At 44.1% G+C, this 17,375-nt stretch overlaps 1 protein-coding gene across 1 annotated transcript in view; it reads right to left on the bottom strand.

Annotated features, from left to right (window-relative positions):
- The window catches only part of LOC143774201 (alpha-N-acetylneuraminide alpha-2,8-sialyltransferase-like), a 132,520-nt gene that overhangs the window by 2,986 nt on the left and 112,159 nt on the right, over nucleotides 1-17,375 (bottom strand). The window contains exons 5-6 of the mRNA XM_077261575.1: nucleotides 10,806-10,915; nucleotides 10,317-10,403 (exon numbers count right to left, since the gene is read on the bottom strand). Of these exons, the coding sequence (XP_077117690.1) occupies nucleotides 10,317-10,403; nucleotides 10,806-10,915 (197 nt within the window). The remainder of the gene's footprint in view (nucleotides 1-10,316; nucleotides 10,404-10,805; nucleotides 10,916-17,375) is intronic.

The raw sequence follows: 17,375 nt of genomic DNA, 5'->3' as shown, positions 1-17,375 counted from the left end.
ACGCATTGTGGAAACTGTGGTTATACCTTTCATTTTATATGTTTTTTCATAGATATGTAGTTAAGCTTCAATTAACCTGGGATGAATATTCAGCTCGCTACTCTAATCCAATATCTAGAATTCTTGACCATTGGAAAGTGACTTGATGGCACTTCCTTGGCACGTAGGATATGGTACACAGACTTTATCAGCCCAAGCAAGTGTATGGAGATATAGCAATATTCTTTTCCGTCTTTACACAGTTATTTTCATATTCTTATATCAAGAACTAGAGCCCCTTTCCGGACATACACGCTCAGCCAGCAGACATTAATGCCAAGCCAACCATTTTAGATTCCAAAAGACCATACTGAAGAATACAATGATTTCTTCCTGATGGGATAGGGATTCTGCTTTTGTTTAAGTGTTTGTCAAGCTCAGTCAGTTTTTATGGAAGCACTTTGAATTACCCTTTTTTCAAGCAATGAAAATTATCACTTAACCCCTCTCTGCCATCCGATGTACTATTCCGTCCATGTGACCTGGGACTTAATTCCCATGGACGGAATAGTTTGTCATGCCTTTTAATGTGACACTGCAAATTAAGTTGTAAAGCTCTGCGGAATATGTTGGCGCTATATGAATAAAATTATTATTATTATTATTATTATTATTATTATTAAGTTGCAGTGATCGCATTAAAATTCCGACGCCATCTTACCTGTAGGGAGATGTTGTCAGCATCCCGGGCTGCATCCTCCCTTCCGATCGCTGTGATTGGCTGTTCAATTCTGAGCAGCCAATCACAACATTTATCATTGCATCAGCCAATCAGATTGGCTGAAACACAGTGATGTTGCAGGCTAGGATCGAGTACCGATGTACTCAATCCTAGGCCGGTGCTTGGCAACGCCAGTCATTGGCCAAAACTGCTTAGATTTGCATGATCGATGATCACATAAATCTCGTCAATCTCAGGGCACAGCAGTGGTGTTACTGTGCTGTGCCCTGCCGGTACCTGCCTGGATGGGTGCTGTAATAGCACCGATCTTAGGCAGGTGCCTAGGACAGGCCTAATATGGCCTTCAGCTGCTGATTTGCGCTATCGATGTGTGACGCCCCAGGGTCCTGGTTGTCACAGAGGCGTTGCTTTCCTCACAGGGAGAGTGATGTCATGCTTGGAAGCGATGAAGGATCTCTATTATCAGACAACCACAATACACATAACATTTTCGCAATCCTGGCCAGTAGGGGGAGCTCTGAACCCTGATTAAGGGGAACTTCCCTATATTCTGGTCTGGAGGGAAAGGAAGTCAGCCAGTCTGTCAGAGGACAGAGAAGAGAGCAGTAAGACAATGAGTGTCGGAAGGACTGAAGGAGCCATGTAGCCAGAGTTGCTAAAGCTCCTGGAGAAAGAGAAAGAATACGAAAGGATGACTATTGTTTAGTGAATGTGCAGGAGAGCGAAGCACAGGAGAGTCCCTTTTTTGGAGAACAGCTGCAAATGACCTATCTCCCTGTGAAGGGCAGATTACCAGTAGCTGGAAGACTGAGGTTGTGAGGGACTCTAAGACTTAAAGCAGAAAACGGCAGGACAGCTGAACTACACGTCACCTGTCTGCCCTAATACCCAGGAGGTACAGTGGCACATAGAGCCCGGGTCATGATACAGACCCTGTAAAAAGGCTTGAGTCACCTGCCATACGGGTTTGTGTCCCACCTATATGGAGGACAGAGAGAACTGTGAGGACCATATCAGAAGCCATAGGCAGTAAGGAACTACAACACCACCGCGCTATGAGCTAGGCTTTTAACCATACCTGGTAAAGGGGACTCTGAATTTGCTTCCAAGCTGGCCGAACCCTGCCTGTACCTGTGATCTGTTGCCCTGGACTGTGGATGCCTGAAGTCTTCAGTAAACCAGGTAAAGAGACTGCAAACCTGTGTCCTCGTTCTTTACTGCACCACTCACCATTCTCATCTATACACCGGGAGCCCTTGGGACATACATCCCCTGTGGGAAGTTATACCATCTCAGCTGTCATAACATCACCCCAGAAGACCCCTTTAAGCAGCGTCAGTCCCCACTGACCGAATACCACAGGTGGCGTCACAAACACAAACTTTATTTAAAACTCCTTTAAGGACGTTTCCATTAACATTGGCGCCCAGGGCCATGGATCTGGTCACCGCCACCGTGATATCCTCCTGTTAATACTGGACCCGGTATCGGGTACCACATCGATCCTGCTGTGATCCCACCATTGCTGCTGTGATCCCACCAATGACAGGTCACAGCAGCAGTATGACCGCTCTGTGACCTGTCTCTGCCCTGTGTGTGACCTGTCTGACTGCTCTGCACGAATCCTCACACTAGCGGAAGATTCCTGCAGAGGGGTCGGACTGCCAAATCTCCTCCTGTACTGGGTCTTGTGCTGCTACAGAAGCCTGTAGCACCACAATTCCTGCTGAAAGACAGAAGGCAGAAGAAAGAAGGGAGACTACAACCGTAAGTGTTGATCCCTGCTTGATCTCTCTTCATCCACCCCAATCCCCTCATCCCCTTCCCCCTTTTTTTACCCCCTCCACCCCCTTTGTGCCACCTCTGTGCATACATTTAGCAGCTGCTGAGCGTTGATTCATGGTGCAGTTCAACAAACACTCGTGCTCACTTTTTTCTCAGCCCTCTTTGCGCCAACTCCGTACACACATCTCGCAGCCGTCAAACTTTGATTAGTGCTGCAGTCCACTTATCAAAGCTCGTGCCTGCCGTTTACCTTTTTTTATCCCCTTTGGGCCACCTACGTGTGCATATCCTGCAGCCGCCGAATTTTGATATGTGACGCAGTTCACTTATCAGAGCTCGTGCCTGCTGTTTTAGACTTTTCTTTTCAGACACTTTTTTTCTCCCTATTTGCTTTTTTTTAGCTTTTTTTTTTTTTTTATAATAGTTTGCACCAATCACTACCACCCCACACATACACATAGTAAATAAAGTACACACAAAGCACCATATTCACAAAAAAATGTCCCGCCCGTCATGTTAGTCCCAAGAGCACTTTTTAGTGGAGGATCCCACATTTGTATACTTTTCAGATTCTTCATCCTCCTCATCTTCCTCCTCGGGTTCTGCGGAACCACCACGCAGATGTCCTAGGACAAAAGATGAGGCAGCGCCCACTCCTGAAAATGAATCAGCGCATCCCTCTTCAGACCCCGTATGGACCTCGCCCCCCGAAAATTACTAGCCACTGATTTCCGATTTTGTGGCAGAATCAGGAATCAAGTTTGACACCATCGGCCTCGCAGAAATAGACTTTTTCAAAGCCTTTTTCTCTGAGGAATTTGTTAACCTCATGATGGAGCAAACTAATTTGTATGCTCATCAATTTTTGGAACAAAACCCCGGTTCATCATATTCTAATTGGACTCCTGTAGACGCAGTTGAAATTATGCAATTTTGGGCCTAATTCTTCATATGGGGATCCTGAAGAAGCCAGAAATTCGGCAATATTGGAGTGTTGAAATTTTATTCAACACTCCAGTGTTCCGAATGGTCAATGCCCGGACGCATTTTGAGGCCATCCACAAATTCCTGCATTCTACCGATAATGCACAGTGTCCCCCACAAGATGACCGCAACTTTGACTGTCTGTTCAAAGTTCGGCCGGTCATCGAACACTTCAGCAAAAAGTCTGCTGAAGTGTACATGCCCCAAAGGGATATCTGCGTGAATGAGTCCTTGGTTCATTTTAAGGGAAGACTTGAATTCCATCAGTACCTGCCCAGCAAGAGGGTCAGTTATGGAATCAAACTCTATAAGCTGTGTGAGAGTACCTCAGGGTCCATCCACAGTTTTAGAGTATACGAAGGGAAGGACACAGGATTGAACACCCTAAGTGTCCTCCTGTCCTGGGAGTGAGTGGGAAAATTGTGTGGGATTTGGTGCACCCACTGCTGGATAAAGGTTATCACCTCTACACCGATAACTTTTATTCCAGCATCCTACTCTTCAAATCCCTCTCTGCATAAGGTACCGCAGCCTGCGGTACTGTCCACAAAAATCAGAGAGACCTCCTGAAAACTACTTGGGCAGATGCTCATAAGGGGTGACAGCACAGCCCAATGTAGTGACCACCTGCTGGTGGTCAAGTACAAGAGGGATGACCTTCTCTTGACCAGCACACATGGTTATGGCAGCGCCCTCAGCACTGTACAAGGTACATCTGTACAGGTCTGCAAACTGGACTGAGTACTGGGGAACAACCAAAACATGGGGGGCGTTGATCTCTCTGATCAACTCCTCGAACTGTACAGTGCTTTGAGAAAGGCCAGTGTGTGGTACTAAAAGCTGTCCGTGCACATCATACAGATGGCAATGCTCAATGCTTTCCTGCTGTCACAATGTGAACGCCACACTGATAGGTCGTACCTTCAGTTCCAGGAGGTAGTAGTTAAGGCCCTGATATTTGGCACTCAGGAAGGAGCGGGCCCCAGTACTTTCGGAACTGAAGGTCCTCGTATCGTACCAGGTCAGTATTTCCCAGGGAAGGTCCCGCAAACTGGAAAAATAGGTAAGGTGCAAAAAAAGGTGCCGAGTGCGTTACAAAAGGGGAATATGCAAGGAAAACATTTATCAATGAGACACCTGCCCCAAAAAACCTGGCCTGTGTATGAATGTTTGCTTCAAATAGTACCACACCTCCATGCACTACTAATTTACTTTACAGGAAACAGTAAATTAATTCCAAAAAGGGGGCACATCTAGATAAGTTCCTTGGGGGTCTAGTTTCCAAAATGATGTCACTTTGATGTTTTATTTACTGTTTAGGCACATCAGGGGCTCTGCAAACGGAACATGATGCCCACAGACCATTCCATCAAAGTCTGCATTCCAAAACGTCACTATTTCCCTTCAGAGCCCCAACGTGTGTCCAAATAGTAGTTTTCTCCCATATTTGGGCTACCAGCATACTCCGGACAAATTGGAAAACAACTTTTGTTTCCAATTTCTCCTAGTACCCTTGGTAAAATTTAAAATTGGGGACTAAAAGATCATTTTTGTGGAAAAATATGATTTTTTATTTTCACGCCCGGATGTGGCGTCCAATCTCAATTCCAGCCAGTTTTAGTTTAAAAAAGTCAAATGGCGCTCCTTCCCTTCCAAACCCTGCTGTGCGCCCAAACAATGGTTCCCCCCACATATAGAGTATCAGCATACTCAGGACAACTTGGACAGCAACTTTTGGGGTCCAATTACTCCTTTTACCCTTGGAAAATAAAATATGGGGGACTAAACGATCATGTTTGTGGAAAAAATATGATTTTTTACTTTCACGCCCGGTTGTTATAAACTTCTGTGAAGTATTTTGGAGTTCAAAGTGCTCACCACACATCTAGCTAAGTTCCTTAACGGGTCTAGTTTCTAAAATGGGGTCACTTGTGGGGGGTTTCCACTGTTTAGGCGCATCAGGGGCTTTCCAAACGCAACATGGCGTCAGATCTTAATTCCAGCCAATTTTAGTTTGAAAACGTCAAACAGATCTCCTTCCCTTTCGAGCCCTGACGTGCGCCCAAACAGTGGTTTCCCCCCACATATGGGGTATCATCGTACTCAGGACAAATTGGACAACAATTTTTCTGGTGCATTTTCTCCTTTTACCCTTGAGAAAATAAAAAAATAGTGGCTAAAATATAATTTTTGTGACTAAAAAGTTAAATCTTCATTTTTTCCTTCAGCGTTGCTTTTGTTCCTGTGAAGCACCTGAAGGGTTAATAAACTTCTTTAATGCGGCTTTAATCAGCTTGAGGGGTGCAGTTTTTAGAATGGTGTCACTTTTAGTTATTTTCTGCCATATAGACCCCTCAAAGTCACTTCAAGTGTGAGGTGGTCCCTTACAAAAATGGTTTTGTAAATTTTGTTGTAAAAATGAGAAATCGCTAGTTAACTTTTAACCCTTATAACTTCCTAACGAAAAAAAATGTTGGCTCCAAAATTGTGCTGATATAAAGTAGACATGAGGGAAATGTTATCTAATAACTATTTTGTGTGACATATTTCCGAAAGAAAATGGGAGACGTTTATTAGCATCCTGGATAGGACCTGTGCACAGTATATACCGTATGGGAATAAACATACCATGTATACTCGATTATAAGCCGAGATTTTCAGCCCAAATTTTTCCTTGTAATGAGAGGTACTAGTGACCGCTGACAGAGTTAGAAGCTGCCGTGCCCGGAGACCATCTGTCCGGGAGAAGGAGCCAGGGACCGCACCGGAGCAGGTAAGTATTTCATATTTACCTTCCCTCGTTCCACCCGCCGGGCGCTGCTCTGTCTTCCCATCCTCTTGCTGTGACTGTTGAGGTCAGAGGGCGCAATGACGTATTAGTGTGCGTGCCGCCCTCTGCCTGAACAGTCACTGCAAAGAGACGGGACGCCGAGGAGCAGCGGGCAGCAAGAGAGGTGAGTATGTCCCTTTTTTTTTATTACAGCAGCAGCATTAAATGTGGCACAGTTTTATATGGAGCATCTATGGGGCAATAATGAATTGTATGGCGCATTTATATATGTATTTTCATTTTTGAAATTTACCGGTAGCTGCTGCATTTCCTACCCTAGGCTTATACTCGAGTCAATAAGTTTTCACAGTTTTTTGTGGCAAAACTAGGGGGGTCGGCTTATACTCGAGTATATACGGTACTAGAAATAGGAGGAAACCAATATGGCTAAATAGAGCTGTAAGGGGCGCAATAAGTGACAAAAAGAAAGCATTTAGAGAATTAAAGGAAGTAAGTAGTGAGGAGGCATTAAATAAATACAGAAAATTACATAAATTCTGTAAAAAGCAAAACAAGGCAGCAAAGATTGAGACAGAGAGACTCATTGCCAGAGAGAGTAAAAATAATCCCAAAATAATCTTTAACTACATAAATAGTAAGAAACTAAAAAAGGATAGTGTTGGCCCCCTTAAAAATAGTCTGGGTGAAATGGTGGATGAGGATGAGGAAAAAGCCAATATGCTAAATGACTTTTTTTCATCAGTATTTACAAAGGAAAATCCCATGGCAACAATATGACTAGTGATAAAAATTCCCCATTAAATGTCACCTGCTTAACCCAGCAGGAAGTACAGCGGCGGCTAAAAATAACTAAAATTGACAAATCTCCGGGCCCGGATGGGATCCACCCCCGAGTACTGCAGGAACTAAGTACAGTCATTGATAGACCATTATTTTTAATCTTTAAAGAGTCCATAATAACAGGGTCTGTACCACAGGACTGGCGTATAGCAAATGTGGTGCCAATATTCAAAAAAGGGGCAAAAACTGAACTCGGAAATTATAGGCCAGTAAGTTTAACCTCTACTGTGGGTAAAATCCTGGAGGGCATTCTAAGGGATGCTATACTGGAGTATCTGAAGAGGAATAACCTTATGACCCAGTATCAGCACGGGTTTACTAGGGACCGTTCATGTCAGACTACCCTGATCAGCTTCTATGAAGAGGTAAGTTCCGGACTGGACCAAGAGAACCCAGTAGATGTAGTGTATATGGACTTTTCAAAAGCTTTTGATACAGTGTCACACAAAAGGTTGATACATAAAATGAGAATAATGGGGATAGGGGAAAATATGTGTAAGTGGGTTGAGAGCTGGCTCAGGGATAGGAAACAAAGGGTGGTTATTAATGGAGCACACTCGGACTGGGTCGCGGTTAGCAGTGGGGTACCACAGGGGTCAGTACTGGGCCCTCTTCTTTTTAACATATTTATTAATGACCTTGTAGGGGGCATTCAGAGTAGAATTTCAATATTTTCAGATGACACTAAACTCTGCAGGGTAATCAATACAGAGGAGGACAATTTTATATTACAGGATGATTTATGTAAACTAGAAGCTTGGGCTGATAAATGGCAAATGAGCTTTAATGGGGATAAATGTAAGGTCATGCACTTGGATAGAAGTAATAAGATGTATAACTATGTGCTTAATTCTAGAACTCTGGGCAAACCCGACAATGAAAAAGACCTGGGTGTATGGGTGGATGACAAACTCATATTCAGTGGCCAGTGTCAGGCAGCTGCTACAAAGGCAAATAAAATAATGGGATGCAGTAAAAGAGGCATAGATGCTCATGAGGAGAACATAATTTTACCTCTATACAAGTCACTAGTGCGACCACACTTAGAATACTGTGCACAGTTCTGGTCTCCGGTGTATAAGAAAGACATAGCTGAACTGGAGCGGGTGCAGAGAAGAGCGACCAAGGTTATTAGAGGATTGGGGGGTCTGCAATACCAAGATAGGTTATTACACTTGGGGCTATTTAGTTTGGAAAAACGAAGACTAAGGGGTGATCTTATGTTAATGTATAAATATATGAGGGGACAGTACAAAGACCTTTCTGATGATCTTTTTACTCATAGACCTGAGACAGTGACAAGGGGGCATCCTCTACGTCTGGAGGAAAGAAGGTTTAAGCATCATAACAGACGCGGATTCTTTACTGTAAGAGCAGTGAGACTATGGAACTCTCTGCCATATGGTGTTGTAATGAGTGATTCATTACTTAAATTTAAGAGGGGACTGGATGCCTTTCTGGAAAAGAATAATGTTACAGGGTATATACACTAGATTCCTTGATAAGGCGTTGATCCAGGGAACTAGTCTGATTGCCGTATGTGGAGTCGGGAAGAAATTTTTTTCCCCATGGTGGAGCTTACTCTTTGCCACATGGATTTTTTTTGCCTTCCTCTGGATCAACATGTTAGGGCATGTTAGGCTATGGGTTGAACTAGATGGACTTAAAGGCTTCCTTCAACCTTAATAACTATGTAACTATGTTAGTATGTTACAGTTTTAAGGGCATAAAAATTAAAAGTTTGAAAATTGGAAAATTTTCGCCAAATTTCAATTTTTTATACAAATAAATACAAGCTATATCAAAGAAATTTTACCACTAACATGAAGTACAATATGTCATGAGAAAAGAGCCTCAGAATTAACAAGATCCATTGAAGCGTTCCGGAGTTATTACCTCATAAAGGGACAGTGATCAGAATTGTAAAAATTGGCCCGGTCAGTAACGTGCAAACCACCTTTGGGGGTAAAGGGGTTAAGCAGGAAGTTCAGAGACCAGTTGTGGATGAGCAAGCAATGAAATGCAGGTGACATGCGACCATTGGGGATGAGTGACTTTTATAAATATTGAATGCCAATGATTTCCGGTGAGTTATCTACTTGTTCGCGAAGAGCTGTTAGAATTGTATTCAAGTACTGTTGTGACAGCCGCGACATCTCAGGTATTATTCACACCTTACTCCGTACAAGCAAGATATCAGATTATATTTGTCTCTGCATTCAATTACTATTGTGACAACTCACCAGATATCATTTCCTCTTTGCCATCAGATGCTATTCAAAGCGGACTTTCTACAATGTAGTTCCTGTTGTATACATCTTTGCTTTTAACCATTTGCCTTCTGCAAATGACCTGAATGCATACATTTCTGCTATTAACCAACTGCTTACTGCAAGTCCCAGGTTATATATGCACAAAGACAGTACAAAAAGCACCTCTGTGATCTGTTTTCCATAAGTAACTAACTGTTCTTGCTATTATTCTCTAAGGTTTTATAGCATATATGAAGGACAAACATGCAACATAATACCAGCAGTGCTCATGGGGTCTTCTATGATGGTCTCTTAGTCAGATGCTTTGACCTCTTTTATCTTGAATGGGTATTTCCATTCTATTGCTTTATGATCAGTGGAGGTTAGACCTCTGGGTACCCAAATGATCCTGAGCATGAAGGGGCCACACTGCTGGTGTCACACTATTTCCCCTTCTAAGTTTTTCCCGCTCAGCAGTAATCTTGCAACAGCAACCAGGATCAAAAGTAGTGAATAGAGCTGCTCTTCAATTCTCAAAAAAATCTGGATGATACTTTTTTTAAAAAAAACATAATATTACAGGTTATGATCACTAGATTTTGTGATGGGGCAATAATCAAGGAAACTTGTCTGATTGCCCCATGTGGAGTTGGAACAGAATTTTTCCCTGATATGAGGCATTTAGTGTCTGCTTCATGTGGTTTTTCCTTCCTTTCCTTTCCTTGATGGATCGATGTCTATGTTAAAAACTATTACGAAACTATGACTTAGTTTCAACCTTCATTATCAAGTTATGGTGGTCTTCCAGATATTGCATCCCAATAATCATAATCGTCTAGAATGTTCTAGAAAAAAATCTGTACGTTACAAGATGGAAATATGTCTTTTATAGACGCGTTTTTGCATATCATCTTAGATTTGTCCACTCATTCCATGGCCTTACTTATTTATTAGGATGCTTGGGTTTGCAGTGACAAGGTTCGTCTTGGTCCCGACATCTTGGGTCCAATTCAGTGGAGGAAAATTCAGCCTGAAAAATAAATATTGAGGAAATTAAAACTCTAAAATGGGCCTTCCTGAATTAGGGTAATAGATGATAGTCAGATCTTAATGTAAACGTTCCTTGGAGTCACGTTCAACAGTCCTCTATTCTGCAGTCAATAAAATTGGTAAAACGCCCAAAAGGTTAAGTCTAGAGTAGGGCTATAGATGGGTTCTTCTGCCTACGCAAAGATGTTATTACCGCCCATGTGGCTAATGGTATTAGTTGATGATGTATTGTATGTGCTGTAGGTCTTGTCTGTCTGACTATTAAATATAAAAAGTAAGACGTTTTGGATGGGTATTTGTGAACTGAGTTACCAGTGACCAGTGGAGGATCTGATACTTTTCAGCATGATGTTCTCGAATATTATTTTCACTTCATTCTTACCGAAATACAAAATCTGCTTGGTCAATGTTAACGCCACAAGAGCTGTTCCTCAAGATGCCGCCATTACCGACCACCGCACAACTTCTGATGGGTTTAGTAAATGGAGATGTCTGTAAGGTAAATGAAGAAAATACAGGTAGGACAAAAAGAGAGGGAAAGATAAAGAAAGAAAAGGATAAAGTATAAGGAAATAGATAGAAAAAGAGAAATAGTAAAAGAGGTGAGAGAGAAAGAAAGGTGAAGAGGCAAGAAAGAAAAAAAGGTACAAGAAAATTAGAGCAATGAAAGAGAAAAAGGAAAAAAAAAGAAAGAAACGAAGAAATGAGAGAGTGAAAGAGGTAAGAAAATTAGTGATATATAAAAAGAGACGAGATATAAAAGGTAAAACAGAGAAGGCAAAAGATAGAAAATGTGATGTGAAAAGATGTAAGAAAGGTAGAAAAAGAGTTAAGAGGGGTTGGAAAAATGGAAGGAGGGAATGGAGAATGTAAGGATGGGAAAAAGAGAAAAATATAGGGGATGACAAAGTCAAAGAAAGGAAGAGAGGTACAAAATAAGAGTTAACATGGAGAAAGGAAGAAAGAGGGAAAGGAAAAGGAAAAGAGAGAGAAGGAGAAAGACAAAGAAATAAAAATAGAGAAGAAAAAGACGAAGAAAGAGAGCAGAAATGAGTAGGGAGGAAAAAAAGAAGGTGAAAAGGAGCAAAGGTGCCAGCAAGTGGAAAAGTTAGAGGGAAAGAAAAAAAAAAGTCAGTGAATGTTGAGATGAGTTGTTAATCATCTGACTGGTAAAAACAAGTAAAATGCAGGAAAACATACACATCTATGTAATGGTATGTATATGTCTGTCTGTATGTGTTGTAGCGTGGCTAAAGGTTGGATAGTCGACAAGAGGTATGTATCACAGAGAAGGCTTGTCGCTGTGATGTAACCCGGAGTGTTTTCTTTAATGCACATAAAGTAATAAGGCATTGTTTGGTATATTTGGGTCCGGGTTACGGGTAGCTGTGAGAGATGGGAGGGTCTGGCTACCCATATACCTCACCCCTGGGTAAGGGGCATAACCATGCCTATCTATGTTTGTTTCAGGACCTGTGGTGATGTCAGAACCACATGTCTAATCATGTGACAGGTACCTGGGTGTGGTTTCAGGCTACATAATGGAGGTGTGTTTGGCACATGCTGGTGAGTGTTTGGGAATCTGTGAGTGTGGACAGAGATCCCTGTGTCCAGGCGGAACACTACAGACAGGAGTCTGTGTGTGTGGAGGAGAAAGCCTCCACAGTGTGTTAAGGCCCCAGGACTGGGCCTGCGTGCTGGACATAGCACAGCTTGTGTGCCATCAGGCCTGAGAAGAGCAGAGCTCTTCTATGGACTTTTATGCTATGTCGGCCTGATATACAGACTGTTTTCCTTTTTGTTGCTGCCTTGCTGGTTTATGGAGTGAATAAACCTACATGAACGCTGAAGAGAATGTGCCTCCTGTTTCCTCCTATGCACCTGAGCGAGTGAATCCCTACAATTGGTGTTTCGGATGCGGGCAAAGATCCAGGAGCACATGTTGCAGCGCTGGCTGGGCTGAGCCAAGAAGAGTGGAAGGTCTTGACAACCGTGAGTAATACAGTACTGACCGGGCTCAGTGAGAAACTGCTGTTTTGGGATACCTCTGAGGAGTAGAGGGATCCGGGAACCTTTGTGGCCGGCACCAACAGGTAATGGACAGGTGTCCGTGTGTACTGACTGGGGTCAGAGTGGAAAAAAACAGAGACAGTGCATCTGGGCATCTCTGAGGCTGAGGGGTTTCCAGAAACCCGTGAAGTTGAGAAACGGGTAATGGTCTGAAAACCGTGTATTGTACTGACCGGGGTCATTGAAAAACTATGTTTGGGCTGTGTGTAAAGCCGGGTGCGTAACAGACCGGAGTCTGTGGTGTTCTGACCGGGGTCAGTGAGAGACTAAGTTTTTTTTTTCCTGAGAGTCAGCTTGCTGTGGCTCGGTGAGGTCACGAAGTTTGCTGTGGCTCGGCGGGGTCACGAAGGTGACAAGCGGCTTGCTGTGGACCGGCGGGTCCACGAAGGTGACAAGCGGCTTGCTGTGGATCGGCGGGTCCACGAAGTTTGCGGTTGAGCTGTGCAGCACGGTTGCAGCAAAGAGAGAAAAAAAAAAGATATTGCTGGTTTAGAGTGTGCGGACTCTTAAAGGGCCAGATTCACGTTGGTGTGCTGGGAGAACTGGGGCCTGAGAGTGCTGTGGGAAGTCCACAGGGTGTACCCCAGAGTGGGGTGGTGTCCCTAAAAGGGGGTGGAGTCCCAAAAACAGAGCAGTGCCCAAATAATTATGGTTGGCCAAAAAGGGGCTGCGTCTCAAAAGGGGGTAGTTGCCCACAAGGGGGTGGAGTCCCTAAAAGGGGTGGTGGCCCTAAAGGAGAAAATGGCCCACAAGGGGGTGGTGACCCAAAAAGGGGTGGAGCTTTCAAAAGGGGAACAACAATGTTTGTGTTTTTTTATTCCGAGTGCGGCATAGACTTCCCATTTGATGACAGCCCACAGGTGTGTACTGTTATGTTACACCGTGAAGGAGTATCTGGAATGCTGGAATGCTGGAGTCAAAGAGTCAGGTGACTCTGACGGGAACTTCTCTCGTTCTCTGTCTAACCGAGAAAAAGGTCAATGTTCGCTGCATTCATGGGGTCACTGTTGACTATACTGTGGACAGAGTGATCATTGATATGTCCAAAAATGTAAAGTGCCAAGATGGCTGTATAACACCAGACTTGTTCTACCCATTTGAGAGGGACCGGGACTTTGTGATGTTTGAAGACATTTGGGAAGTTGACGCAGTGTGGGGTTGTTCAGAGGAGAGACAGAATGGTCATATTGAAGCCCCACTACAGCAGCAGGTTGTGGGCATTCCTATTAATGGGATGTGTAAAGAGAAAGTAGCTCCACCTAATGTCAATAGTCCAGAGTTACGGATGACTGGAAGAAATTGTGGGTCTGACACCTGTTTAAGTGGGGACTTGCTGTTCCAGGATGACAGGGTGAGAGGGGGTGACTCCTATCCAGACTGTGTCTCGAGCGCAAGGGGAAAGGAGTGCAGTAAGGAGGAGCCGAGTAAAAATCCCAGATCTTCATCTCGTCGCGGGGGCCTCAGAAAGGTGGGACAGGTTACACCCTCTGAGAAGAAAAATGATGAGGAAGAGACAGGGTCAGGTGCAGATGACGTTATTGTCCTTGATGAGGAGGTCACTTTATCTCTGAAAAACCCTAGCACTGAGGTAGTTAGTGACGGGCTGGGGTTAGAACAGACCTGTAGTAGACCCACATCTGCAATGCCCGGAAAGAATGAAGTGGATCAGTATGAAGGCTCCAGAGTACCTGATGTTGAAGAGATGGAGAACTCTGAAGTTACCAAGAGCCCAGAAGAGACCATAGAGGTGGATGCAGAAACAACTCTGAAGAGGCAGAGTGTAGGTGGGCAAGAGCCCCCATCTGAAAGTTTAATTAAGTAACTGGTGGTGCGACATGTGCTAGCCAAAAGAGAGCAGGACCATGAGATAGAGCTGCTTAAAGAGACAGTCGAGCAAGAAAGGGTCCTGAGACTGTAGATTGAGCACAGAGTGGATAAGCTGGAGAAGGAAGTCTCTGAGCTCAGAGGTCACCTATCAGCATGTCAAACCATGAATAGGGCCAGATTGAAAGATATGGACGTGCTCAGAGTGGCTCAAGAAAAGCATCAGCAGGAGCTTTTCCAGAGAGAGGAGGAGCGTCGCTGCCTGGTAGAGGAGTTGCCAATGCCATCTTGGCGAAGGCTCTAGCAGAAGAAAAGACTGGGGAAGAGTTCGTGCTAAAAGCGGAACAAGACAGTCACCCGGTCGTGACAGACGTCTTGGTGGAAAGGACAGAGGCAAAAAGGGAGCTGTCTGTCTATGAAGAGAGTGAGACCCCGCACTTCAAGACCGTGATTGATGTGTTGTGAATTTACCTTTTGGCTCCCTCTAGTGGCTACTAGTGATTTGACTCTGGGTATGTCATTCATCCCTTGTATGCTCACCTGGGTCGTTAGGTCAGGGGTGTTGCTATATAAGCTCCCTGGACCTTCAGTTCAATGCCTGGCAACGTTGATATCAGAGCTAATCTGTAGTGCTCTTGTCTACTGATCCTGGTTCCTGCTTGATTAAGCTAAGTCTGCTTTCTTGCTTTTTGCTATTTGTTTTTGTTTGCATTTTTGTCCAGCTTGCATATTATCTGTTTCCTGACCTTGCTGGAAGCTCTAGGGTAGCTGGTGTTCTCCCCCCGGGCCGTTAGACGGTTCGGGGGTTCTTGAATCTCCAGCGTGGATTTTGATAGGGTTTTTGTTGACCATATAAGTTATCTTACTACATTCCGCTATTAGTAAAGTGGGCCTCTCTTTGCTAAAATCTAGTTCATCTCTGTGTTTGTCATTTCCTCTTACCTCACCGTTATTATTTGTGGGGGGCTACTATCCTACTTTTGGGGTCTATTCTCTGGAGGCAAGAGAGGTCTTTGTTTTCCTCTTCTAGGGGTAGTTAGTCCTCCGGCTGGCGCGAGACATCTAGCGACCAACGTAGGCATGTTCCCCGGCTACTGCTAGTGTTGGCGTTAGGAGTAGATATATGGTCAACCCAGTTACCACTGCCCTATGAGCTGGATTTTTGTACGTCGCAGACTTACTTGTTTCTCTGAGACCCTCGCCATTGGGGTCATAACAGTTTGCCAGGCCTTGATTAAATGTTAAATGCATTGCAGAAGCGGGATTATAAGAAAGAAAGTTCTGAGTTTTTTTTTCCCTCTCTCATTTTTTTTTCTTTTCCCCTTTACCTCTGAGTGGCTTGTGTTTGCTGCAGACATGAATGTCCAGACCTTGATTACAAGTGTGGACCAGCTTGCTGCTCGTGTGCAGGGCATACAAGATTATGTTATCAGAAGTCCTATGTCAGAACCTAAGATACCGATTCCTGAACCGTTTTCCGGAGACCGATTTAAATTTAGAAATTTCAGGAATAATTGTAAATTGTTTTTGTCCCTGAAACCCTGTTCATCTGGAGACTCCGCTCAGCAAGTAAAAATTGTTATTTCTTTTTTATGGGGCGACCCTCAGGATTGGGCCTTCTCGCTGGCGCCAGGAGATCCGGCATTGGCTGACATTGATGCGTTTTTTCTGGCGCTCGGTTTGCTTTATGAGGAACCTAATCTTGAGATTCAGGCAGAAAAGGCCTTGCTGGCTATGTCTCAGGGCCAGGACGAGGCTGAAGTGTATTGCCAAAAATTTCGGAAATGGTCCGTGCTGACCCAGTGGAACGAGTGTGCATTGGCTGCTAATTTTAGAAATGGCCTTTCTGAAGCCATTAAGAATGTGATGGTGGGTTTTCCCATTCCCACAGGTCTGAATGATTCTATGTCCCTGGCTATTCAAATCGACCGGCGGTTGCGGGAGCGCAAAACCGCTAATTCCCTCATGGTGTTGTCTGAACAGACACCTGATTTAATGCAATGTGATAGAATCCTGACTAGAAATGAGCGGAAAATTCATAGACGCCAGAATGGCTTGTGTTACTACTGTGGTGATTCTACACATGTTATCTCAGCATGCTCTAAACGTCTTACTAAGGTTGTTAGTCCGGTCGCCATTGGTAATTTGCAACCTAAATTTATTCTATCTGTAACTTTGATTTGCTCACTGTCATCGTATCCTGTCATGGCGTTTGTGGACTCGGGTGCTGCCCTGAGCCTTATGGATCTGTCATTTGCCAAGCGCTGCGGATTTGTTCTTGAGCCATTGGAAAATCCTATCCCTCTTAGGGGTATTGATTCTACGCCATTGGCAAAAAATAAACCGCAGTTTTGGACACAGGTTACCATGTGCATGACTCCCGAACATCGGGAGGTAATACGTTTTCTTGTTCTGCATAAAATGCATGATTTGGTTGTTTTGGGGTTGCCATGGTTACAGACCCATAATCCAGTCTTGGACTGGAAGGCTATGTCAGTGTCAAGTTGGGGCTGCCATGGAATTCATGGAGATTCCCTGCCCTTGTCTATTGCTTCTTCTACGCCTTCGGAAGTTCCGGTGTATTTGTCTGATTATCAGGATGTCTTCAGCGAGTCTAAGTCCAGTGCACTGCCTCCTCATAGGGAATGTGACTGTGCAATAGATTTGATTCCTGGCAGTAAGTTTCCTAAGGGGAGACTGTTTAATCTGTCGGTACCTGAACATACCGCGATGCGTTCATATATCAAGGAGTCTCTTGAGAAGGGGCATATCCGTCCTTCTTCTTCCCCTCTTGGTGCGGGATTCTTTTTTGTGGCCAAAAAGGACGGATCTTTGAGGCCTTGTATTGACTATCGGCTTTTAAATAAGATCACTGTCAAATTTCAGTATCCTTTGCCGCTGTTGTCAGATTTGTTTGCCCGGATTAAAGGTGCCAAGTGGTTCACCAAGATAGACCTTCGTGGTGCGTACAACCTTGTGCGCATTAGGCAGGGCGATGAATGGAAAACCGCATTCAATACGCCCGAAGGTCATTTTGAGTACTTGGTGATGCCATTCG

The sequence above is a fragment of the Ranitomeya variabilis genome, chromosome 5, assembly GCF_051348905.1.
Source record: "Ranitomeya variabilis isolate aRanVar5 chromosome 5, aRanVar5.hap1, whole genome shotgun sequence".
NCBI lineage: Eukaryota > Metazoa > Chordata > Amphibia > Anura > Dendrobatidae > Ranitomeya > Ranitomeya variabilis.
The sequence above is the reverse complement of the archived record's forward strand: the minus strand, read 5'-3'. Positions and strand labels throughout refer to the sequence as shown.